At 46.8% G+C, this 27,332-nt stretch overlaps 1 protein-coding gene across 2 annotated transcripts; it reads right to left on the bottom strand.

Moving 5' to 3' along the window:
• Positions 1 to 183: 183 nt before the first annotated feature.
• GOPC (golgi associated PDZ and coiled-coil motif containing) lies at positions 184 to 18,934 on the bottom strand. Of its 2 annotated transcripts, XM_032973544.2 has the most exons (9): positions 18,640 to 18,934; positions 16,246 to 16,410; positions 14,377 to 14,400; positions 11,158 to 11,333; positions 10,169 to 10,334; positions 7,400 to 7,495; positions 6,625 to 6,789; positions 5,514 to 5,694; positions 184 to 4,844 (listed from the first exon to the last, which is right to left on the bottom strand). In XM_032973544.2, the coding sequence occupies exons 1-9, from the start codon at positions 18,898 to 18,900 to the stop codon at positions 4,675 to 4,677; spliced, it is 1,404 nt and encodes a 467-aa protein (XP_032829435.1). In that variant the 5' UTR covers positions 18,901 to 18,934; the 3' UTR covers positions 184 to 4,674. The 2 variants fall into 2 exon arrangements, with proteins under 2 accessions (XP_032829435.1, XP_032829436.1); XM_032973545.2 differs by lacking the exon at positions 14,377 to 14,400 and having other exon boundaries at positions 18,640 to 18,932.
• Between the last annotated feature and the right edge of the window lie 8,398 nt (positions 18,935 to 27,332).

Genomic DNA, 27,332 nt, shown 5'->3' with positions numbered 1-27,332 from the left:
TCATACACTATCAAAAAAATAACATAATTTATTGTATTCATTTTTTATTAATGCATGTAAGATGCAGTAAATGAGAAAGATATTATTTTAGTGAACATTCCTATTTGCAAATGAAAACTCAGTCCCGGTGCAACAATACCGTAACACTATGCGAGGTCACATTAAATGTACAGCACAACTATCTTACAAGTACACGGAAATTGTAATTTTATTTGAAGTCCAAACTACAGGCAGAAATAAACATGGGCAGAGAGGAGAGATGCGCTTGAGTGGCACACACCACGGTGCCAGTGTGTGCTGTCACGACCAATTCCCTGGACATAAAAAGCTATGCTTACTTTCATTGAACACAATCTAATATTTCCATTAATTTAACATATTTCAAAAGTGTAGGCCTTTAAACATGCAAATACCATTGTTCCAACAATTTAGATCGCTGGCAATAAAAAAAAAATACAATTATATATTGTTATATTAACCGTATGGCGGGACCCCGGGGTCCCAAATAAACGGAAGTCAAAATCTAAATTAATTTGTTTATTTTTGGCGACTCCGTCCCACCGCGCACATAAAAGGCCGCGACCCACCTGGCGCGGATCATTCTGTTGTCGTGTCGTCCAAGCGCAGCAGGGAGGACGAAAGCGCAGAAGAAACAAAACTTTTAAATTTTGATTAGCGCATCGTGCAAAGTGCGTCGAGAGGAATAGATCGCCGTATCGTTTGCATTCAACTGAGCTAAAATGACGTCGCAACGCAGTTTACGCGAGAGCCGAGGGTCTCGCTATAAGGTTTATATGTCGAGGGCTTCCTTATTGAAACATTTTGAATGGTGTATGGCGTTATTAAAATTCCCAAAGGTTGCATTAAAAATAGAAAAACCAAGTTCACCAATATTTCCGATTGTGTTGCAAATCAAGTCGTTCACCTTTTGCACATTATAACCAATTATTGCATGGACTGTGGTGAAGCAAGACGACTAGAGTTTGGAAAGCCCCAATTTAAACCAATAATGAACTATGAAGAGCTAATTCGCATCCCCGATTAGCACGTTTGGCTACATACGATGTCGAAGAAGTTCAACATACACACAATGCCGACACTGCAGGGCAACAAGTCCTCAAAATCCTCCAACCACAATGCACCTCACCCTTTTAACCAATCAACATTATTCCATTCATGTATCAATGTAATTCATGTTTGAATTGAGAACATTGATAAATGTGGAAAACATACCACCGATAAGCAGTGGGAAATACTTTCCAAAAGGTGGAATTTCTCTCATTACATGATCAAAAACGAGACAAAAAACAAGCTATTTAAATAGGGCAAAATTATCAGATTGTCTATTGGCTTCTTCAACTATCTTGTCACTTTTATCACATCACACATTGGTCCTCCCACGTGACTGTGTTACCTGCATCCAAGTTGTCTAGCATCAGGACCTTTGAAAAATTAAAACCCATTACAGGAGCACTTTGGACAGAGCATAATGTTTTGCAACAATGCACAATTGTAAGACTGTGTAGATGGCCTTTGGTTAAAGTGGCATGGTCTCGGATATACATTGAGCTTCTGTAATATTTATAAGAATGCTATTATTTTTTTTAGAGCATCATGAAACATTACTTAGTGCTATTTGTTGGTTTGATTAGAATAAGGCTAAATGTCCAAGACGGTTATATGAAACTGCTCCTGCACAATCATACTTTTGCAGAACACTCCCGTATAAAATACCATGATTAACGCTTACAATATTATACATTTTTGACATTGTTACCGAAACAAAAAAAAAGTAGGTACACATGTAGTAAAACACAAATTAGTTTGGTAGGTCAGCAAGCATTGCAACATTTACAATTTTAATTTGTTTAATTACACAAAGCTATCAGATTATCATTTATACAGAAGTACTCTCACACCAGTCACTAAGATTCACGGCACAGTACGTACAAAACGTTTTTTGTAACATTGAATAGATGCTGAGAAGACCATGTAAAACTGGGCACATTAAGCATTCACACTTTTCATTGGACGTCTGATTTAGATTACAGATATAAGACTCGAAAATCTTGGTGCAATAATTTCTGCCCAACCTTTTTGGGTACCCATGACCCTCAACCATTGCTTCCTTTCCAGTAACATTTAAAAAAAGGGCTCCCCCACACCACATGGTCATGCACGGATGTACATACCAAACGCATACACAATGACAATAAAAATGTTAATGTTTCAAAAACCGTTAAGATTATAAAAAGTGTTGCTTCATGCCACCGATGTTTTTAGGCTTTGTTTCCATTTGTTTTATTTTACATTTTTCCACATTCTTCTGGAACTAAACAGAGAAAATAAAGCTTAAACAGTAAAAATAGTAAATAAATAAAGCCCAAATCGGTTATTAAAGTACTCGGACCAAACGAAGAGGAAAAAAAATTGAGTGAGCCCAACAACTTCGTTTCCAAAGCCAGTGACAGGAACTAGCATCCCTCTCTGAGATGCCCTTCATGTGCACCTGGGCGGCCCTGAAAATAATCCATCAGGATAGTAAAGGGAAGGAATTAAATATGCACAGATGGACGGCATCAATGGTGCCTCAGTGGGGCCCTGTTTAAATTTCCCTGGACTCACCCAAAGGTGATGACCCAACTGCCCCAGGCGAAAGTGAACAACCTCCTCTTCTCAAAGTTCCCTCCAAGGCTTGTAAGAGACATACCTGTTAACAGCTTTTAAGGTCGTAGCCAAAGATTGTTACCCCTGCAAGTCGTGATATTTATTAGACCCATCTTCCAACATTGCCTTTAAAAAGCAACTCCGTTATTCATGTGCAATGGAATGCAATATTGTTGGGTAATTTTAATGTTATCGAGTTTTCTCGTCTCCATGAATTGTAACGAAAGCAAATAAACAGTAAAATTAAGTGTTTGAAAGATTAAAATACCTTTCATAAATGTGACTGCTGTGAGCAGTTTATGAATTCCTGTGGACGGCCTTTAAGTCAAATTCAAAATAAGTTGGAATAGTTCTGTTGGAATATTTGAGGAAAAGATTAAGCTTAGGGATGTAGCTCCAAACGGTTCACATTTCCAAAGGATTAGGCTTTTCCCAGATTTAAGAAAGCAGATTCACTGGGCTTTGTGCTGAGTGCTTGGTTGATTCAAGCTTCTACATTAATATTGCAAGCGTGGACAATAATCTCACAAGTGACCGAGGACACTTAACCTTAAAACATCACTAATCTTTACATAAGCACCATGGCTGCAGAATCATCCATGGTAGTAATTCATATTTTAAAGTAACCTTCAAGGAAGATCTAAAAATGTATACATTTATCTTAAAAGGAAGCCACACGCACAGGCAATGCAGCCAAACTTATTGTACGTGTTTTAGGATGAGTGGTCGTGTGCCAATTACATGGCCGGTGTCACATGTATGAGTTACGCGACCGCCTCGGCCAATCATTGCCATCTCAGAGCCGAAGAGGTCAAATATGTATGCAGCGCGTGCCTGACGAGTCGACTCCTGTGGTCGTGTCTACAGAGGACAAGAATAAATATAGACTGAAAAGTAACTTACAATGTCATCAATTCGTATACTTAAGCACATAGTAAGAGTACAAATGTACAGATAAAATGCCAATGGGCTTCAGCTGTTTAAGTGATGATTTAAGTGATCTCTAGTTTTAATCTACTGTAACCTCACAACTGTGTAACACGGCACTTTTGTTGTACAAGTTAACGGATGACATTTATACAATGGCAAGCAAAGGTTTCAGAACCCTTTGTAGAGCATCCTGTCAGAGCTCTCTAAGTCTACCATGAATGACAGCAGGTAGTTTGATCCACCGTGTAAATATATATATATAGATTATATTCGAAGGGCAGCACGCTCAAAGATACAACTGAGCAAATGTGTGTCATAAAGATGATGTTGAGAATGTCAGGTCTCTTTTGGTAGGAAAATGTGTAATATAAATTTAAATATATGCACTGGCTGTAAATGGTTTACAAACAAAAGACCCCCCCCCAACAATAAAATAAATCTGAATGCTGTAAGCTGCACTTGTACACCATGCTGATACTGCTAAGCTATGAAGTGTGAGGGTATATCCGATGTTTCCTCGGGTTGACTCGCCGATTGAAATGCCAGGCTGGAAAAACAATGCAACGCTCAAATCATACCGCATTAAATACCAATCGATCGCTGCTTTACAAAGCAGGAAACAGTGGAACCACATGTGGACTCCAGAAGGTTGTGTATTGTGGGATATCGAGAATTGGAAATCATATCCTCCCCCTGAATGGGTCATTCCACCAGTGAAACGAAGACGTGATTGAAGGCAACAGCCAAGCCGATGCTAAAGTCGATACACTTTCGGTCAATTCCTGGGATGTGACCATAGCACGATTTGGACAAACACACCACATGGCCATTCTGCAGCAACCGTAGAGACATGGAGCTTCGGTGCAAATGTGGGTTGTGTTTTGGGATGGATGTGCAGGCCAGGAATTTGGCAACTGCCAGACAACAGCGAACGTGGCTCATGTCGGGGACATGTGCGGTACGAGGAGACCATCCGAATTCCACGAGGTAGGGGAATACGGCCAGAATAAAACGCAGGGCACATCCCAACCACGAGGGGGAACGGCAGGCCTGGGTGACCCGGAGGAGGAGGAGGACTCATGGGGAGGTGGGAGGGGTGGGTCCGGTGGGCTCCTGCATGCCGGTGGTAGCTGTCGCTGTTTCCTCAAGAGCCGAGGCGCTGGACAAGGTTCCGTTCGAGGCCGAGCCGTCGCTCAGGTCTCCATTGTTGAGGCACAAACCGTCCGAGGTGGCCACCGCTGTTACATCTGCCACAAAAACAACAACAAACACCACCTTGAGTCTTTCAGAAAGCAAGTGAATAAAAACATGATATGTTTACTTTCAGTCAAATAAATAAAGCTGGATCCTCACTCAAAAGAGTGCGAGGCAGTGCTGGTCATTTGTTTGTAACTCAAAGTCATTGGTGTAAATTCTACATTAATGAACCGGGACAAGTTTATGCAAAGGACAACCGCTGCGGACTGACTTTGCCACCAACTCAGCCTGCAGGCGGACTAAATAAACGCAGGTGGGGATTGGGTGAAGCTGAGAGTGTGGGGTCAAGGAATGACAGGGTTCACCCACAAATCCAGGAGCAAATATAACAAACATTATTCGCTGTGGCTGAGTAGGAGCAGAAGAGCGCTAATCCCTGTGGACAAGAGGTCACTTAAAGAGATCTCAGTGGTAACTGTATGGTGTGCACTTCTCTCGAATGCTCTCAAGCAGGGAAAAACCTGAGGACTCGCAAAAAATTCCACGTGACGACAGGGAGAGAGACATGCAAACTCCAAATATACAGCAGGCATCAGGGTCGGGATCAAACCCACGACCTCCTGTATACCAAGCGAGGCATTAAACATTTCGCCACTGACGGCGCACAATCTGGCTGCGCTCCGTGCTGGTGTAGGCGGTGGGTGGCGGTGGCTCCTTACCGGGCGTAGGCGACTTGGAGCCAGCACTCGTGGCCGTTTTGCTAGAGGCCACGCTGTGCTCCTCCAGGTCCTCAAGGTATAGGCGATAGCGCCGCCCTGTTTCATCCTCGTACTCCGCGTTTTCATCGTCCGAGTCCACGTCCGGCGCCACGAACACCACCTCAAACTCGATCTCTCCCACCTGTGCTCGGCATGCGAGTGGTCAGAAGGGTGGGGGAGGCAGAGAGTGAAGAGCTCGAGCATCAGTCAAAGGTGGTGAGCCAGTGGACGGCTTCAAGAGTAACGTTATGAATATATAAAATGCTGTTGGGTTGCTTGATGTTAGAGGCCAGAGCAGTATAAACCCTGATGAGACTCAGAAAGTTGAACCATTGCCATAGTTTGCCAGAATAATTAAACGCTGCCAGTAAAACAGTTGTCCAGAAAGCCCATAGGTGAATGAATTAAAATGTTGATGAATTGCGAAAAGGATGATTACCGATATGTGTGTTGATTTGTTAACATTCCAGGTGTTAATTTTCGGCCAAGGCCTTTGAAGGCCACAGTGCATGAACGCAGTTATAGGCTCAAACACAAATACCTCCTGTTTAGTCTTCATAGACCTATGGGGCAAGTGCCATTAGCGAGCACCTACAAATGGCAAGCGAGAATATGGTGTGACTTGGACTACCCATGGCCACCTTTGTTTCCCCAAAGACATAGATCTCCCATATAGCCTTTAACAGACTGTTGGGGCAAGTGCTGTTAGTGAACCACCAATGAAGGCCGCTACGGCACATGAGGGAGTGGGTGGCCAGCACCACACCCGACCACCTTCGTCTCCCTAGTGGCAATTTTTACACATCCTTACCAAGCACTCATTTAAGGCTGAGCCAACCTCGGGGAAGCCCAAGACTGGTTCACAGAATCGCCACTGGTGTTGGCCGTGAGCAGGAATTTGTAGCGCGGCACGCGAACCGCTACACTACCACTCCCCACCAAAGACAAACATCCCTCGTATAGCCTTAACAGAATATTGGGCCAAGTGCTGTTAGCGAGCACCCCATCACACACACAATACGTGCACACAAGCACGCGCACACCCATGTCCGTCCCACTGGCAGGTCCCCACCTGCTGGGAGAGGATGCCGACCGCCTCGTGGTGCTTGGTGTCGCGGAGGTTGATGCCGTTGACGGCGAGAATGGCGTCGCCAACGTAGAGGCCACCGCAGCGCTCGGCCGGCAGCCCCGGGTGGATCTCGGAGACGATAATGGGCACGCCATGTTCCTTGCCGCCCTTCATTCGGGACAAAAATACCCCCCACCATGTAGCCTTTAAAAGACTGTTGTTGGGGCAGGTGCTGTTAGCGAGCATATCCGCAAGCTGACACGACCTTGATGGACGCTCTGAAATAACTACGGCTCTGCGACAATTCGTGCACCCAGTGTGGGAAGAACCCAATGAAGTTAACGAGTTTTGAGTATCTCGAGAAAATCATCAGTATTCTGGACTTATGAGCATAAATTCATATTACTATTAAATTGTTGTGTTAGGTTTATATATTTTAGATATTAAAGACAGAGAGGGCACGTTCAGCAACCTCCTATATTTATGTATGTATGTATGCCCAAAGTAACACAACTGCTCACAAAAAGGCAAAGTCAATTATTTATTAATATTAAGCTACAAAGTTAACACCAAAAGCTCACAAAGCCAAACGAAGCCACATTTAGGATTTTTAGGGTTCAAATTATATTCCCAGGGCTTAGACTAGGCAGACTAAATTACATTAAGCTTCTTATGGTTTCCTGTCAATGCCCGAAACTCTGACCGCCAGGAAATTTCTCTGGCATGGAACGGCAAATCTCTTGGTTCAAAGTGGCTCTGCTGCTGCTGCATAACTCACGGTGATGGAGATGCCCAGACCCTCGTCGTCAGCCTTGACGAGCAGCACCTTCCTCACCTGCCCAACGCCCTGCTGCTTCCTCAGCGTCTCCGGCTCCTGCAGGGCAGAAGCACACACGATCACGGCGCGACATTCAGGCGTGCGCCAATCTCCCTGCCTGCGAGTGTGCTCCTGACAATGGCGGGGGGGGGGGCTTTGAAAACCTACAGCGTGGTTTTGACAGGCACACGAGCGCCGGGGAAATGTGAATGTTCACTGAAAAATTCGACGTGCTGTTTTGCCGCAAACAGGCAAACGTGATGTCATGTGTGAGATCTTGATGGCCTGCGGGGAGCTAGGAGATTCTAAATGTGGCCTGCACTCCAAAAAGTGTGCATATCTCTTGACTAGTGTCCTTTAACAAAACGCTTGATTCTGCTGTAAGCTCTTGCCTTCCTTAAAGACAAACCCAGCCACAATAATACATCTCATCTTGTAGATAAGTATCTAAGCTATATGTCCAAGCTTAATTAAAGGAAAAAAATATACTATAAAGTATCTTTCAGGCATGCTTTAGGGACATTACAGAACGTCAGAGGCAGGTCACTTAATTCTACTCTGTTGGCCTAACATTGTGGAACACTCTTCCCACGTGGAATACTCTTCCCACAGCCATCTCTGCTGTTCAAGTCCAGGCTCAATATTTCCCTCTTTTGCTCTACTTATCACTGACTGCCTCCATCTACAAAATATGGCAAGTGTGTCTGTAAAGCGTCTTGAGATGCATTTAGACACTATAAAAAATCCAAATTGTATTTGCATCGTCACTTGTGCATTTACCGTGGTATTGCTGCAGTAATTTCACTCCAGCATCACAGTATTGATCCTGGAAGTAATTTAAAGCATTTTTATCTCATTAACGGAGCTTTAAATGCATGTCGAAGATTGCAGCAGAGTCTATCTACAAAGACTATTTGTTTTGTGGGTGGTGTTTTATTAAGATATTGATTCATGTCCACAGAGATTTTGAACTATGCTTCTGTAAATAAAAGAATACTGTTGATTCAGTTCTCAAATTCCGGCTCCCAGCTACAGGATGGCGTACTGTCATATGACCATAACATTTCTCTTTGTGCTGGACTCCAGCTTTGATTACTTGCCATGCACATCACAGGTCTGAATTGGTATCTGCACCTGGAATAAGCCTCCCATAGATCAATTCAAACTAAAATTAGTACCTGGTGCATTGGTGTGGTCAACATCCTGCAGGGAGTTGCCAAAGCTACAACCACACGCACCGGCATCATGAAGTAGCAAAGCAATCGGGATAATGAGGCTCTCGTTGCGATTACGTTATTATCTGTATCCAAAATGGCACACATTGTTTTCAGTGCTGCTATACTGAAATAAAAATTGGCTCTACCATTTTGATGGAATGCTGTTGGCCATAATATCAGGCAACCCAGTATAATTTGTTGGCAAGCACTCTGAGATAGTTTAAAGCAGTACTGGGTATGGCTGCTTAAGACAAATGCTGCTGGAATGCATTGGTACAGCGAGCCCAGAGGCTGATTGACCTAACTCTAAGTTAATTTAATGTAAATTTGGTTGAAACAGACCCTTATCTGTTTATTTGCTTACAAAGTTGCAGCTATGTTTTATTTTGGTTGTGGCTTCCTTTAAGTAGCATGTAAGCATTCTTGTGCTGTAAGCATGCCTCTGTCACAAGTATGCTACTGTTGTGGAACAAAATACTATGATCCCCAATTCACCAGCATAGTATCATGAACTGGAACTACTACGACTTGGTCAGCAAATGTTCAGCTTATCATGGCATATAAGTGGGTGGTAGGGTCAGCACCACGACTAGCCACCCTTGTTTACCCAGTGCTGGCATTAACCACAGCTCCAGTCATTGTTTAGGCTGAGTTGACCGAGATGAAGACTCCATTCCAAGTTTGGATACCAATTTGTACTGGTCACATGCATTACAACGTATAAAACCCAAGACATCAGAAGCGTATAGCAATGAGCCAGCCAATGGACCAATGTTCCACATGCTGTTTTTAAACACAGAACAATAATAATATAATAAAGAGGTCAACCTGTAATGTGATTCCACGAAGCATGTAATGATTCATTGATTAAACTGATACGAACTTAAAAATTGTGGGTGTAAGAATTATTTACATGTGAAAAATGTATGCAAACATAGCCAAATGACATAAAAAACACACACGCTACATCAAAAATGAGAAACATAGAATTTAAACAAATCGCTTCCTGGTACTGCGACAAATTATTTAATTTCTGGGAAGGCAGTAATCTGCTACACACCTGGTTTCCACTCAAACAACACATGAGAGAGATTGACAAAGATCCCCCGTGTAGCCTTAACATAATTTTGGGGCAAGTGCTGTTAGCGAGCACCTAAGAAGGCCGGAACGGTACACAAGGGGGTGGGGTGGCCAGCACCACACATGGCCGCCTTTGTCTTCCCGATGTCTATGTTTGCACACCACACAAGGTACTCATTTGAGGATGAGCCGAGCATAGAGAAGGCCCAGGACCAGTTCAGATAATCATCACTGGTGTTGTTCGTGAGCCGGAATCGTAGCGCAGCACGTTAACCGTTGCACTCCCGCTCCCTCGCACACACATACACACCTCCAATTAACACGGTTGGCTACATACAGTGCGAAAGAAGTAAAAACAAATACATACACACAGTTCATTTGCGCACAACATGCTGCCAAGGTGTGCGCGGGTGTGTGAGCAGTGCAAACCCACGTGTCCGGCCGGCTGGGGTAGCATGTGCTTGGGGTTGGCACGGCCACGGCAGGCCCTTATGACCGTCTTGTGACGGTGCAGATGGATCTCTGCCTCCAGCTGATTCCACAGCTTATCATGAGCCGAACCCTTCAGATTCTGACCCATGAGCTGAATCTGTTGCACGCTGCACAACATATATACACACACGTACAAATTAGCACACACAAGCATCACTTAACACGGGTATGTACACTGATGCATGCGTATATCAATGTGCACGAATGCACTAACACAATACAGAATAAAAATGCATGCGCCGTACATATTCACAGACATACACACATGCATGAATACACACATGCATGAATACACACATGCGTAAGCACACACATGTATTTACTGACGTATTACGATAATGCACACCTGCATACAAAAAGGCGTGCAAGTTCTTCGAATTCACCTTGATGAAAACAGCCGGCATACTTCACCTTGGCAATTTGCCTCATTAGTGGCAATGGAGACATTAGCACGTTTTTGTTCTTCAAACATTCAGGCAAAAAAGAACACGTGTACAGTCGCCACGTGCATAAACGTGTGGGTGCCTGTACAACGACTCCCGTGCCGCCACCTCCAGGTGTAATTTTAGTAACTAATATGAGAGCATCCACAGTGTGGAGTTTTAGGCGCCTCTCACAAGGCAGAATGAAGAAGTTAAAGCCTTAGCAGTGGGTTGTAAATATTCTCGAGAAGCCACAGGATGTACAGAAAAAAAACTACACGGAGCAAAAATATGTAACCAGCTGACGACATACAAAATGCAACTTCTGGCTAAAAAGAATAAGACGAAAACTAACACGCTGTCTCTTCTCTCTCTCTCGAGCTTCCAATTCTCTCTCCGCTATGCCGCATCACACAGCCAATCCCAGGGTGCTTATCATTATCATGAAGTTCTTCCACTTAATTCTGGAGACCACGGACAGGAAGCCAAGTTCCCACAGACTCCGTACCGCCCGGCCAGCTCCTTGTCCAGGTACTTGGCGGCGAGGCGAGCGCCGTAGACCTCGCCCTGCAATACTGCCAGGTGGCGCCGTAGATCGTCATTCTCTCGCCGCAGCAGCACCGCCTCGCTCTCCCACACTGCGTCCTTCATGCCCGCACGCTTGTTGCTCTCCAACTCCTTCTCCTGGTGGGCACGGTGGAGGGGGGGGGTGGAAATCGGATAGAGCGGCGGTTAGCAGGACAGCGCACGTTCACAAAAGTCGCGTTGGGCATGGTTAGCAAACCATAATAGAGGTTTTTTGGGTTAGATCGCATGAAAATATAAATGTGTCGTTAAATCCCGCCACCGACCGACACAGCCAACTAGTAAGGATTGTCACGTAAACAGAACATGCCAATTCGTCACTAGTACAGCACATTGGTGTGTTGGAGCGCCAAGCTTGGCTCTCCAAAGATTATAAATGTTGTGGCTTGGCTCTCCAACACACCGATGTGCTGTACTAGTGACGAATTGGCATGTTCTGTTTATGTGACAACCCTTACTAATTGGCTGTGTCGGGTGGTGGAGGGTTTTAATGACACATTTATATATTTACGCGATCTAACCCAAAAAAACCTCTATTATGGATATTGGTCGCGAAAGCCTACATGTTAAATAGTTAGCTACGTACGGTGCTCGAAAATGTTAATATACATGCACATAATGGTTAAGAATGGGGCGTGAATAATTAGCGAGTACAGGGCCTTGGATTTAGGGCAGGGGTGAGGAACCTTTTAGAGTTACTACGGACAGAATATTACTTTCATTTAACCTGTGGTGGGGGCCACACATTAACACACCTCAGCGTTAGTCTAACAAAAAAAAACAATGAGTGCTCACCTTTGCAGATGACTGAGCTTGCTAAAATTAGAAACAGTGTAGAAAATATTCCCCTGTCGTGCCCAATCAAGAGCAACCAAGAGGATTACAGTAATGATTAAATATAATTTCCAATACATTTCTAAGTGGTGGGTGTCCACGTAGCGGGGCGCTGTATGAAATTGAGTTGAAGGCGATTTTTGGCTGACGGGTGGTACGTTCATTACCCCTGATTTCTGGACTAAGAGCTTCACTCACTCAAAATAATAAAGAAAAAATATTACAGGACTATGTTGGCAGTGGTGCATATAAACTCATAAAAAATATATATAAGGTGGTAAGTTTCTTCATAGTCAACAAGATCATTTAAATATTGAAGTAAAATTGAACCGTGGAGCTGTGTGCGGGAGTGAGGGCGCAAGGATAGGAGTTCAACAATGGTGCGTTTTACGGCATGGAGCAACAATTGGTGAAACTGTAATTTTTGCCTCGGGCTCCACACGGCATGTATGCCGAAGTTGAATCTTAGTGGGAGACAATAAAGATGCATCCTGCTTTACAGCTTGTCCTAGGGGCATGTCAGCAAAACTCCCACACTCGACATCTATGCAAATGTATTGCACACTTACACGTTTGTTGTGCACAAGCAAATGCACACACAGCTGAACGTTGTTTTTTATATCTAAACATGCACAAAAAACCTGCAGCAGGAAGCAAGGGCATAGGAATAACTTAAAATGTAGACTGGGGACACATGACTAAAGCACACTGAATCCACCCGATCTATTTTTAAACCTTTAACACTCAGCAGGGTTAAGCATAATGCTATGTATGACAATTTTTGTTCCTGGGTAGTAAGTATTATTTCGTTAATGCTTACGCCTAAACAGTATAGAAAATTGCTATTATTCCCCAGAAACTTTGCTTTGTGACCAGGACAGTGATATTTTGAAATTTACCTATTTTCAATGAGAAAACGAGCGAATTTGTGTCTTTTCGTTCATGTAACGTGAGAAAAAACAACATATGAATCTAAATCAACATGCATTTATACTAAAGTAATAAAAAATATGAAAACAAAGGATTTAGAAGCGAGTAGTTTTTCGAGATTTACGAATATACAGTAAATAACTTTTCAAGAATCAGCCCCCAAATGTAGTCTCCCATCATGTTCTCGTTATACTGTCCTTGGTAGCGGCGTTCAAAGTGCAGTATATCCTGGTGGAAGTGCTCGCCTTGTTCCTCCGAGTATGCTCCCATGTTATCTTTGAATTTATCAAGATGAGCATCAAGAATATGGACTTTGAGGGACATCCAAGAGCCCATTGTGTTGTAGTACTTCACCAGTCTCAACCAGCTCCACATAGTTTGACCTTGTGGTTGCCCAGGATGCCATGAACCACTGCTACAAAGCTGTTCCAAGCCGCTTTCTCCTTACTAGCAAGCTTCTTGGGGAATTCATTTTGAGGCATAAGCAATTAGGAAATAACACTTACTACCCAAATTTTTTTGTTACACAGTGTAATTAGTAATTTGATGGGACATTTCCTGGCTATAGAAGATGCTGTAGGCTTGGGCTACCAATTGGCCAAACAGCAATGGATTTGTGAAGCAGCATGCAGAACAATGAGTGTCATCCCTTGTACGCGCGGACTTTCAATTGGGTTCTCCGGTTTCCGGCCACATGCTGACCACTCATTAGTGGAATCAGCCAAACATCGCAATGCAGGATCCTCATGAAAACGTCTCGAGACTCAGAGGCAATTGCGGGGTAAATAATGGGCATGATAATGACTTTTGGTCAATCCTACAGCCTTTCAATCATTTACCAAATGACCGACTTCGAGCACGGGCTATCGCTCTTCACGTGCAGGAGTTCAAGAATGTTGAGAGATGTCAGGAAGTGGGTGCCCTCCAAAAGGTCAGTCAGGGGTCGCGAATGTCATGGGGGAAAAAACCGCGGCTAGCAAATGAGGGTGCCCTTAGATAGGGCAGTGCCTGTGATTGGCGGGGTGGTTTAAAGGGGGGGAAGACCCCTCCACCCCATCTATGTTATTGACAAATAATGGTGCTCAGAGGTGCTGACATTGCACTGTGAAATGGTAAGGACCACAGTAAAACATTATCCCATGTCTGTTATCCCACTTGTTCTTATTATTGTTAGTCTTATATATAGCAAGCTACAAGCGACCTCCAAAGCAACGATAGTGGGATCTTGGAGGTCGCGTGTCTATACCGTGTAGCAGCTGAGGGGTTACAGCATAGAATAGAAAACATTGGCAAGGTTTGGTGGTATAAAAATAGTTTTCTCGTTCATTGAGCAATTAGTGAAACTGCTGAAAGTTATTCAGAGTGAAAATGAACTCACCATCATCTCCAAAGAGGGGACAGACTTTAGGAAAAGACAGTGTCAGAAAGGTTAGAAGAAGCACATTGAGAGAGGACACAGCTCACAGGACTCACCACCCTCACCATTTTCAACTCAATCAATATCATCACCATTACAAGTGCCAGGGGGAGGGGAACACAGAATGTCAGTGTGCATTTTTCACAAGACTATTTTTGCCATAGGGAAAATAACATTTGAAGTGGAAAGACAGGTTACGTTAGAGTGGAATTTGCCAGGCACTAGCTTTTAGCTTTTGCAAATGAGTACAGAGGCTGGCCTTGTTACTAATTTCCATGCAAATCCATGCAGTATAGGACTCCTTAAGCATGCCCACATGGTATGTGGTTGGCACTAACACGTTTGGCACATTTTTAAAGAGGAATGCATGATTAATTCCAATGTTATTTCACTTCTGTGCACCTGAGCTTGCTTAAGTAATTAACAACTGTAATGAGCCATGGGCAGGGTAGGATGCATTTGTATTTGTTAAGTTTTCACTAGATTTTTAGCACTTGCTGATACTGTATTGTATTGGGCATGCATTAAAGAAGCACTATCACCATGCCATGCAACACAGTACAATTATGCTACATATGGATGATGCAATTCGTTTAAACGCAAGCACTGGTGGGTTCTGCATAGATCTAGTGTAAGATGGGCAAGTGTAGTAGAAAGCACAACTGATGGAAACGATTTGAAGAACAACAGGAATCAGACCTCTTAACCCTTTCCCATTCCTAGATGACTTGAAGTTGCAGGGCGAGTCCCGTTCACTGCTGAATCTCGGAACGAGCAAGCGGTTCAGCGTTAATTTTATTCAGAGGCATAGCACCATTGTTTTTAAAGACGTTGTGCTTACCGCAGAGAACCGCAGTGACACAACCGTATTCTATGATAGCTGGGGCCAAACTGTGCAGCGCGCACTTCTGCATGGCCTTGCGGGAGCCTCGGTACCGATAAAAAAAAAATCTTCCGAATAAAAAGAAAAACCTATGACGTACACGTACATCATTGGAACGAGAAAGGGTTAAGGAGATTGTAATCTTCATAAAGACTCGATTGAGGGGTGTTGCAACCTAAAAAAACTCCAGCTCTTATCTTGTAGCTGCGTACCTAAGCTGTGTATTATGCTGGCCGACAAGAATTTGAAGAACTGTTACTGAGAAAAACAGCATTTGAAGTCAAGATCTGGAACACACTAGTGATATCACTGTAGCATCACTTCTATACCCTAAAATATGAGACTGCAGTGATGCCATAATAGTGACTGACCGTAACTCTAAATATTCCTTTCACAATAATGAGGCCTCGACTGAAGTAATATTGGACAACCTGGGGCACACAGCCGAGATACATAACTAAAAGATAATATCTATTTGTTTAGTGCTTTTTTTCACTATCTTTAAACATTTCTCCAACAAACTGGAAATGCATTCCGTACATGGGACACAATAAAACCTGGATTGGACAGTGCAATTCTGTTTATGATGAAAACTTGCAAGGTTAAAGCTGCAGGGTGCCTGTAGGGATATGGAGGGTAGGAAGGGATGCCGAGAGAGGTGACGCATACAAGCAGGGATGCAGATTGAGGTGCAGAGTTTTGGCAGAGATGCAGACTGTGTTGCACACTTTAGGCAGCGATACATGGTGAAATGCAGGGTGCAAGCATGGACGTGTGCGAGCTGCAGGGTGCAGGCAAGGTAAGGTGCATGGTGTAAACAAGGATACAGGCAGGGATACAAGGCAAGGTGCAGGATGCAGGCAGGGACGCAAGGGTGCACAAGTGCGTGGACCTTGTGGAGGGAGAATGGCACTGGATGCCTTTAGTGTGCCCGTGACAGGCCTCACCAGCTTGGCCTTGATGTTGCCGGAGTCGACGCTCTGCCCCGAATGGGCATGTAGCTGTAACTGCACCGCATGCAGCTGGAGCAGCTGATCCCTCAGCTCCTTATCCAGCACCACCTTGGATGCCATCGCCTCACTCAGTTCAGAGCGCAGCCCAATCAGCTGGGCCTGCATGACGCCAAAGAAAAACCACGTTAATGACGCAGCGCAAACATTTGATCAAGTCAACCATGGCAGCATACGCAGGGACAGCGAGTAGTAGCATCCACCCTTTGGCGGAAACCTCTAGGGTCCCTCTTCGCAGAGCCTGCAAGCTAACTCCACTCCTACCCCCATGTCTCGACATACTACTGTAGTAGTCTATCTCATGCACGCAAGCGGCCAATGGATAGCCAAACGGCCACCTCCTCAGCACACACGGTTCTCCAGCATAGGTAACCTGGAAGGCAGGGTCAACCAAGGGAAGGCGAGCCACATTGCCCAAGTTACTCAAACATGTTAAGTTGGCTTATAAGAGATTTAAAATACTCTCTAGTAGTTAAAATAGAAACGGTGGTAGTATTGAATTATAACCACGTGAGACATTTTGGTAACACATTTTATGACTTTTAACATTGTAGAGCCACACATTTTCCCCATCTCATTTGTGTTTTTTTGTTCACTCTGTTAGCCTCAATGCAATATTAGCATATCATTTGAACAATAAAATCATGTACTGTAACCCGATGCTTTAGGAATTGATATTGATGAATCGAAAAAAGATAAATCCAAGAAAAGGTTTGCGAGTAATGTCAAAATAATATTAAGAGAGTGAAATAATGACCATGATTAAGTGGGTAATTATGTCACTCTTGAAATATGTACAATCTCCTCATTAACGAAGCTACAAACTAACATCGAATCTCCTGGGACATGCAGTGTGGGTATGCACCTATCAGATAGATTGCTTATTCCTTTAAATAAATCATTCCTCACTGCACAAACTTCGTTCACACAGTATGACTGAACGCCGAGTAGCCCTTACACATCCACTGCACACGGGCACTCAAATGTATCAAAACAACGCAGAGATTCCTATAAGGAAGTCCTATTAATGGTCAGTGGCATGGAGCATTTAAGGTAATGTACACAGACCTTAAACAATCCACTGTTGCATGCATTTTCAGTCACAGTCATTTCTGTCTATACTTCATCAGATTGGGCAGTGCGAGTTAGAAAAGGGGAACGGTTCACTTGCCACTGGTCTTATGATGAAAGCGGGTATCAAACTAATATGGCTGGGTTCATGGCACAATGCACGAACCACTGCTACAGCGCTCCAACCCAGCCTGAAAGAACCAAAGTTTATTCCATGACCGATGCCGGTCACAGTAACAATGACAAGACACACACACATACCAGACAAGCCAGTGCAACCACGCTGCTGGGAATTTAAAGCCCATTTGAAGCCATATACTTTCGCTAAATACCATGGCATAGACCCCCGTTAAGTCCGAAGTGACTCTCGTGGCAAAAGCTGCCAGCAAACGCATTTAATACTATACTGCAATGATTACCACGCAGTGTGGGGGTTAAGTCAGCATACATGGGCGGACATACTAACAATAAAATAGCTGTTAATATTTGCAAACACCAAATAGATACCTTTTGCAAGGAATCAGGTCTGCATTAACCACACGGACATGTGGTGAACATGCAAACAAGCTCTGACAATATACGCATTATCTTTTAAATGGATTGGTATACACCGGCATTCTTTATGGCGTTGTCTCACCAGTATCAGACCAGAGAACGCCAAAAGGCGAACAGTCCAAAGACAATGCACGTATTAACTGGAAAGTTGCCTAAAAAAAGGCGAGCGGCAGCTAACCTCCAAGTAGGTATCTCGGAAACGAAACTTTCTTGGAGGGTGGGTGGGTAGGAAATGTTAAGTCTTTGCGTGAGCGGGCAGATAGTAAAGTCTAGTCTCTATAGGGATAGAAAAGGCACGTCCCAGAGAGGGGGGGGGCTAGGCATGGCCAGTCTTATTAGGGGGCTGTTAAAAGGTCTCAGTTGCGGGACCAGGAAAGCCGAGTCTCGCAGCGCGTTGTCATTAGTCTCTGCAAGATGACAACCTACGGAAGTCGGGGAGGGGGAAGACGTGGTGGGGAAAGCGGAAAATCCCTGACTCTTGCACCAAGGCAGTGCGCATTACATTCCCAGCCAACCTAAAACGGTTGGCCCGGGTGGCCATGCTCGCTGTGGTGCCACAGCCAGCAGCAGTTCGGCACCACGCGCTGTCGCGGTGCCGTGGCAGTAGGGAACCACGCGGGCGCTATGCCGTGCTTGCAGAGGAGGAGGGGAAGAGACGAGCAGGCGGGGGGGGGAGAGGAGGGGGGCGCCGCCACCGCCAACCACCTCGAGCTTGGTGTTGAGCTGGAACACGGACTGCGCCTTGTGGCACAGCTGAGCGAAGCAAGCGCTCAGCGTCGTCATCTTCTGCCGGCCCTCGTACGTGATCTCCGCCTGGTCCGGGTCCACCTCGCCCAGCAGAAGGTCCACGTCCACGAACGCCTTGTCGAACTCCTTCTCGAGCACGTCCAGCCATCGCAAGAGCGAGGCGCCGCCGCTTCCCGCCCCGCCGCCTCCTCCTCCACCGCCGCCGCCTCCCGCCGCCATTGCCTTCTTCCGCGTTCGCTGGCAACGGTGACGTCACGCGCCACGTGACCGGTCGATGTGGCTTCCGGCTCCAGTCGCGGCCCGCTGCCGTGATTGGACGGGCCGCCGGCGGAGATGACATTATCGGGCGCGCGCGCACCCGCGCGATGACAGCTGTCGGTAACGACGCGGTGACGTCATCCGGCGGCGACGTTACCCCGGGTGAACGATTACGTCACATGAATGTTTGTTCAATCGTTACGGGCAACGTTGCGGATGACGTCAGGCGAGCGGCGCCGGGTGTTGGCGGCGGAGGCCTCGGTGACGTCACCCCACCTTCGCAAAAGCGTGGATGACGTCACTTCAGGGGGAACAAAAGGGTGCCCGTTGTCCGTCGCGCGTGACGTCACCGCGCCGGCCCGAGTGTCGACAGCGGCTGTAAACGTCACGTTGCCGTTACTTAATCAGAGATGCGTTGAGCACTGCAAACAGCGTAGACAAACCGCCAAGACACCTTGTTATGCCTTCGAACCGCCCCCTTGACCAGCGTGGTGAAGTATGGTCAAATAAGGGGCCATTCATAAATCACGTCACGCGATTTTGGACGATTTTTGACCCCCCCCCATCGTCACACGGCGTCACAAAAAGACCCCCTCAAATATGACTTCACAAAGCTCTGCCCCCCCCCCCAAATAAAACATGCTTCATATCGCTTAAACTATTGTCATTGTAGTGCGTATTTAATGTGGCGCTGCACTCCGATGTTGTAGGAGAAAACATTAAAAAGTCTAATTAAGTAGAACGTGTTTATATTTAAAGTTGCGCATTTTTATGTGACGTCACATTTCTCAAACCCCCTCCCCCCTTGTCACACATCGTCACAAATGTCTGACCCCCCCCCTCGATGCTTGACGTCATTTATGGACAGCCTCTAACCCCCCCCCCCCCCCCCCGCGATCTGGGGAGGCCGTCCCCATTGCAACGTGGGCCAGTTCTATAGAGCCAAGACCGAAATGAAAACTCATTTATTTTTAACCGCTTTTGTTTTGCTGTAATAAGGTCCTCCGATTGGCACGGTTGGCAACGTACGGTGCGAAGAAGTTCCACATGCATCACATGCATTAACACAAGAACCATGACAAACGACCATGGGCATACATAGACACCCATCAATAGTCTCAAATCAATTGATTGTCTTGCACAGCAACCCAAGGGACCACGAGAATTGCAATCGTTCGCTGTCTTGTAACAGTGCTCCCCCAATGTCCATCTCTGTTCGCCAGCGTTCTTCCGCATCTGGGTGCGATTCGAGCGTGGTGACAGCAGCAGCAGCAGCGATTCCAGCAAAAGAATGTCAACTCCTTATCGTACCCGACCTTATTACAGACCAATTCAGACCTTATTGGCCACCCCATGCCCGGATAAATATCAACGTTCATCATACAAAGTCCCACCACAAGGGAGAAACGCAAACAAATAGGCAAAAACATTTGCTGGTATTGAAACGGCTGTACGCAGTATGTACCCGAAAACTAAATTTCCCTGTACAAGAATACGGGGTTAACCGTGTGAGTTTCAGCGGTATCTTATCGAACCAGGCTGGACTGCAGTGACCGTCGCTTAAGTAGATGGGTGAGAGAGGGCTTCCGTTCACAGCACATCACCGGAGGGGCACCACAGGTCGTTTCTGTAGCAGGATCATTCTTGATTTGGGTCTTTCCACAAATGTATTTCGTGTGGGTGGGCTTGAAATGCCAGGCTTCTAGCCATGCTTACCCCGAGATATCTTGGAGTGGGATCATAGGGGCCGTCCATAAATGACGTCACGCACCTAGGGGGGGGGGGGGTCAGACATTTGTGACGATGTGTGACGAGAAGATGGATACCAATTGAGCAATCATTGGAAGGATGTTATTAACCAGGTATAACCTTAACTGCGTTAAGGTGTTGCCTTCATATCCGCATCTCCAGTTTCCTCAGCTTCTCACTCCCAGCCCCGCTCACTTTCTCCCCCCCCCCCCCCGGCATTTTGTTCTTGCTCGCTCGCTCCTCATTCCCTCTAGTGAGCAGCATTACGCTCCTCCTACCCCACACCCCCTCTCTATCTCCTGGCTCCCTGGCTCCTCCCCCCTCTAGTGAGCAGCACTACGCTCCTCCTACCCCACACCCCCCTCTCTATCTCCTGACTCCCTGGCTCCTCCCCCCTCTAGTGAGCAGCACTACGCTCCTCCTACCCCACACCCCCCTCTCTATCTCCTGACTCCCTGGCTCCTCCCCCCTCTAGTGAGCAGCACTACGCTCCTCCTACCCCACACCCCCCTCTCTATCTCCTGACTCCCTGGCTCCTCCCCCCTCTAGTGAGCAGCACTACGCTCCTCCTACCCCACACCCCCTCTCTATCTCCTGACTCCCTGGCTCCTCCCCCCTCTAGTGAGCAGCACTACACTCCTCCTACCCCACACCCCCCTCTCTATCTCCTGGTTCCCTGGCTCCTCCCCCCTCTAGTGAGCAGCACTACGCTCCTCCTACCCCACACCCCCCTCTCTATCTCCTGGCTCTCTGGCTCCTCCCCCCCTCTAGTGAGCAGCACTACGCTCTTCCTACCCAACCCCCCTATCTCCTGGCTCCCTGGCTCCTCCCCCCTCTAGTGAGCAGCACTACGCTCCTCCTACCCCACACCCCCCTCTCTATCTCCTGGCTCCCTGGCTCCTCCCCCCTCTAGTGAGCAGCACTACGCTCCTCCTACCCCACACCCCCCTCTCTATCTCCTGGCTCCCTTGCTCCTCCCCCCTCTAGTGAGCAGCACTACGCTCTTCCTACCCCAACCCCCCTCTCTATCTCCTGGCTCCCTGGCTCCTCCCCCCTCTAGTGAGCAGCACTACGCTCCTCCTACCCCACACCCCCCTCTCTATCTCTCCTCCCTGGCTCTTCCCCCCTCTAGTGAGCAGCACTACGCTCCTCCTACCCCACACCCCCCTCTCTATCTCCTGGCTCCCTGGCTCCTCCCCCCTCTAGTGAGCAGCACTACGCTCCTCCTACCCCACACCCCCCTCTCTATCTCCTGGCTCCCTGGCTCCTCCCCCCTCTAGTGAGCAGCACTACGCTCCTCCTACCCCACACCCCCCTCTCTATCTCCTGGCTCCCTGGCTCCTCCCCCCCTCTAGTGAGCAGCACTACGCTCCTCCTACCCCACACCCCCCTCTCTATCTCCTGGCTCCCTGGCTCCTCCCCCCTCTAGTGAGCAGCACTACGCTCCTCCTACCCCACACCCCCCTCTCTATCTCCTGGCTCCCTTGCTCCTCCCCCCTCTAGTGAGCAGCACTACGCTCTTCCTACCCCAACCCCCCTCTCTATCTCCTGGCTCCCTGGCTCCTCCCCCCTCTAGTGAGCAGCACTACGCTCCTCCTACCCCACACCCCCCTCTCTATCTCTCCTCCCTGGCTCTTCCCCCCTCTAGTGAGCAGCACTACGCTCCTCCTACCCCACACCCCCCTCTCTATCTCCTGGCTCCCTGGCTCCTCCCCCCTCTAGTGAGCAGCACTACGCTCCTCCTACCCCACACCCCCCTCTCTATCTCCTGGCTCCCTGGCTCCCCCCCTCTAGTGAGCAGCACTACGCTCCTCCTACCCCACACCCCCCTCTCTATCTCCTGGCTCCCTTGCTCCTCCCCCCTCTAGTGAGCAGCACTACGCTCTTCCTACCCCAACCCCCCTCTCTATCTCCTGACTCCCTGGCTCCCCCCCTCTAGTGAGCAGCACTACGCTCCTCCTACCCCACACCCCCCTCTCTATCTCCTGGCTCCCTGGCTCCTCCCCCCCTCTAGTGAGCAGCACTACGCTCCTCCTACCCCACACCCCCTCTCTATCTCCTGGCTCCCTGGCTCCTCCCCCCTCTAGTGAGCAGCACTACGCTCCTCCTACCCCACACCCCCCTCTCTATCTCCTGACTCCCTGGCTCCTCCCCCCTCTAGTGAGCAGCACTACGCTCCTCCTACCCCACACCCCCCTCTCTATCTCTCCTCCCTGGCTCCTCCCCCCTCTCTTACCTATAAAGCCTCTTGTTACAGCAGCCCTTTTGCCCACTTCAGCAATTGTTTCTTGCTGTGGTTGTCCCACCTGATGACGGACGCTTGTGTTGCGCCAGGAACGTCGTGATTTAATTTAATTTATTTTATTTTATATCTACGTGACTTTACCGAAAGAACCAAAGAGTGAGGGGGGGGGGGTTGAGAAATGTGATGTCACATCAAAATGTGCAACTTTAAATAAATATAGACAACACGTTCTACTTTTTAAATAAATTTTTCTCCTACAAAATCAGAGTGCAGCGCCACATTAAATATGCACTACAATTACCATAGTTTAAAGTTATTTGAAGCATGTTTTATATATTTTTTTGGGGGGGGGGGAGGGCAGAGCTTTGTGACGTCATATTTGAGGGGGGAGTATGACTATTTGTGACGATGGGGGGGGGGGGGTCAAAAATCGTTCAAAATCGCGTGACGTCATTTATGGACGGCCCCATAGCCCACTGGGCTTAGCACAGGAGGACACATCAGAGGGTGGCATCTGCTGCATGATTATTTATTCACGTAGGAAATCGCTTGTTGTGGATATGGTCGTAGTCTCCAAGCGACGGAAATATGCCTCCAATAACGTTGCATTAGCTGTGAATAATATTTGCATTGTTCTCGAGGTTTGTGCCCTGTGCAGCAAAAGGGGCCGTCCATAAATGACGTCACGCGATTGTGGACGATTTTTGACCCCCCCCCCCCCATCGTCACACGGCGTCACAAAAAGTCAGACCCCCCCTCAAATATGACGTCACAAAGCTCTGCCCCTCCCCCCTCAAAAAAATGTATAAAACATGCTTCAAATCACTTTAAACTATTATCATTGGAGTGCGTATTTAATGTGGCGCTGCACCCTGATGTTGTAGGAGAAAACATTTATTAAAAAGTCTAATTAAGTAGAACGTGTTGTCTATATTTATTTAAAGTTGCGCATTTTGATGTGACGTCACATTTCTCAACCCCCCCCCCTCGTCACACATCGTCACAAATGTCTGACCCCCCCCCCCCCCTAGGTGCGTGACGTCATTTATGGACGGCCCAAAAGGACTATGACATCGGAATATGTGAACTATCGAGATGATGTACACGCTAGTGTAGAGATTATACCGCTACGGAGAATGCTCACCTGACGCAGTGGACACCATGTGACACGGATAATCGTCAAGTAAAACAAGCCCTCTTATGGGTTCCTAACGGGCCTGCAAGGGGATTGGGGTTATTTAGGCTCGTGTGACAATTCTTTTGCGCGCCTTACGACGTCAGCTGTAGGGTTTGCAGCGCCTAGAATGACTTAGTAGGCCAATTCTCGAGTGGCAATCCCTGCCACAGCAATTGCAAGTGAATGCAGTGCCAGGTCCAGTGATGTGTGTTGCTTTTTTTAATTTGACATAGCTCCCTCTTGGTCTGCCACGCAGTGTTGCTGTCTTTTCTCCTCGCCTCTCCCGATGCCAGTTTTCATAGCCTGCTTGCCAACTGAGCCGTTCGCTGGGCGGTTTGTGGTGAGAGGCAGGAATATCGAAGGCATTTGGAGGGTAGAAATGCAACATGGAAAGAGCATGAAACGGAGGATTATTTACAGGGAGGTCGGTTGGCATCGGTTATGGAAAGTGGGAAGATGATTGGCAGGAGGGAAAGTGGATCAAGGAACCTTCGAGATTGACAGGGAGGTCGGTTGGCATCGGTTAGGGAAAGTGGGAAGGTGATTGGCAGGATGGAAAGTGGATCAAGGAATCTTCGAGATTGACAGGGAGGTCGGTGGGCATCGGTTATGGAAAGTGGGAAGGTGATTGGCAGGAGGGAAAGGGATCAAGGAATCTTCGAGATTGACAGGGAGGTCGGTGGGCATCGGTTATGGAAAGTGGGAAAGTGATTGGCAGGAGGGAAAGTGGATCAAGGAACCTTCGAGATTGACAGGGAGGTCGGTTGGCATCGGTTATGGAAAGTGGGAAGGTGATTGGCAGGAGGGAAAGTAGATCAAGGAACCTTCGAGATTGACAGGGAGGTCGGTTGGCATCGGTTATGGAAAGTGGAAAAGTGATTGGCAGGAGGGAAAGTGGATCAAGGAACCTTCGAGAAAAGGGGTTTCGAGGGATATTTAAGTGGGGAAACGCGAGAGATCGAGACGCTTGGAGAACAGAGAAGAAGACCGTGTCTCGTGCCTGAAGAAATAAAGACTCCGACTATCGAAGACTGCTCTGTCGGGTGTCACTACACTAGTCTCGATCCTTAAGGGAGACCATTGTTCATCATTCTCTTGCGGCTGTGTTTACCAACGAGGTGTGTACCCTGAACGTACGGTTGTAAATAAACCGTACAGTATATACAGCCTCAGACACAATGGAGCTTAGTTATAGCATTCACGCTTGTCCAAGAGGTGATCTTGCAGCATGGCCTGAACATACAAGGGGTGCCACAGTGGCGAGATGTTAACTCCCTCGCCTGGTATGCAGGAGGTCGTGGGTTTTATCCTGACCCTGACGCCTGCTCTATATTTGGAGTTTGCGTGTTTCTCTCCCCGTAATCGGTGTGTATTCTTCTCCAGGTCCTCCGGGTTTCCCCTCCACATTTAGAAACAAGCGTTTAAACTATTTGGTTGCTATACATTTGCACGTAATAGGCCACTTTTTTGAGCTATAATTTGTGACCAGGTCGCTTCTGAAAAAGGGCTACACAGCTCAGTGGGTCTTACCTCGTTAAATGAAATGTTTTGTAGTTTATTGCATGGCTAGATATAGAATGTCAATGTGGAATATTAATATTGTTTATGTTATAAGGACATTTAAAACATGCGATTTATGCTCAAAGGGAACGACCCGGTACCAGCTCTGAGTTTTCCCTCTTGGAATGATCACGATGGAGTGAGTGTCCGTCAATCATCGCCCCCTACTGAGAAAATTTGGCAACAAGTAAATGGGATTCAGTGAGGTTTTCCTGTGTAAACATGCGTACTAATCTAAATCGCAGAAGCACATTTATTCTGGCAATAACTGTACTGGTTATAACCCCGAGAATCTCCCTAAAATTGGGTTAGTTTACTTAGTTTCTTTCGGACAGAGACCTAAAATGTTAACAGTTGTCTTAAAAAATATTTGAAACCGCAAGAGCAGTTAACGATTTGACTTGTGACATGGACGTGTATATCTCAAAGTTGATGTCTCACCATGATGTCCACACTGAATTGCTGGTGTGTGTGTGTGTGCATACAGATACAGAAATTAGAAACTGGTGCGGTGTGTAGTAAACATCACCACTGGGGAGACAAAGGCGGCCGGGCGTGGTGCTGGCCACCCACCCCCTCGTGTGCCGTGCCGACTGGCTAACAGCACTTGCCCCCAACAGTCTGTTCAGGCTATAGGGGGATCTTTGTCTTGGATACAGATACTTGCACGAAGTGAAAGTGATCAATTCCATTTACTGTACATGCCAATTTAAATGCCCAGGAGGTCACTTTCCGTGAGGCATGTGACGATGCGTAACTTAATGGATGAATAATGAGTCTTACACTCAGGTTACATGCATCGATTCATACCTGGGTGGATCCATCGATTTTTTTACGACGTCCATGAATGATTTGGTAATGCTAGATTGTTACGTTGCAGGACCATGTGAGATAGCGATTGCTACGGGAGACATTCATCCAGCAGTGGAATAATCATAGCTGATGGTGATATGGCAAATGTTTACATTCAGGATAATGGCGCAAGCAAAACTGTGCAAAGGAAACAAAACAACAAACGATACAAATGAGACGGTAAAAATGTACCAGAATTTACTTTATTCATTCTTCTTCTTCTCAAATCGCGAGCCTAAATGGTGAAAACTCGTCAAATTGCCGCCACGCAAGAGGATAATGGTGAATTGTGATAAGGGGTCGTCCATAAATGACGTCACGCACCTGGGGGGGGGGGGGGGGTCAGACATTTGTGGCGATGTGTGATGAGGGAGGGGGGGAGTTTGAGAAATGTGACGTCATATCAAAATGAGCAACTTTAAATAAATATAGACAAAACGTTCTACTTAATCAAGTAGACTTTTTTAATAAATGTTTTCTCCTACAACATCAGAGTGCAGCGCCACATTAAATACGCACTACAACGACAATAGTTTAAAGCGATTTGAAGCATGGTTTATATATATATTTTTTGGGGGGGGGGCAGAGCTTTGTGACGTCATATTTGAGGGGGGGGGGTCTGACTTTTTGTGACGCCGTGTGACGATGGGTGGGGGGGGGTCAAAAATCGTCCAAAATCGCGTGACGTCATTTACGGACGGCCCCTAAGCCCTACTTGGCTTGCCTCGCAAAGGAACTCAGAAACAGAGCACGCATACCAGGGCTATTGAAATGCAAATACGTTCCAGTAGCCACTTAACACGGTCACAC

This window comes from Petromyzon marinus, chromosome 51, assembly GCF_048934315.1.
Source record: "Petromyzon marinus isolate PM22_M1 ecotype Great Lakes invasive population chromosome 51, UKy_Petmar_22M1.pri1.0, whole genome shotgun sequence".
Classification (NCBI taxonomy): Eukaryota; Metazoa; Chordata; class Hyperoartia; order Petromyzontiformes; family Petromyzontidae; genus Petromyzon; species Petromyzon marinus.
Note: the sequence above shows the minus strand (reverse complement) of the source record. Positions and strands in the feature narration are given on the sequence as shown.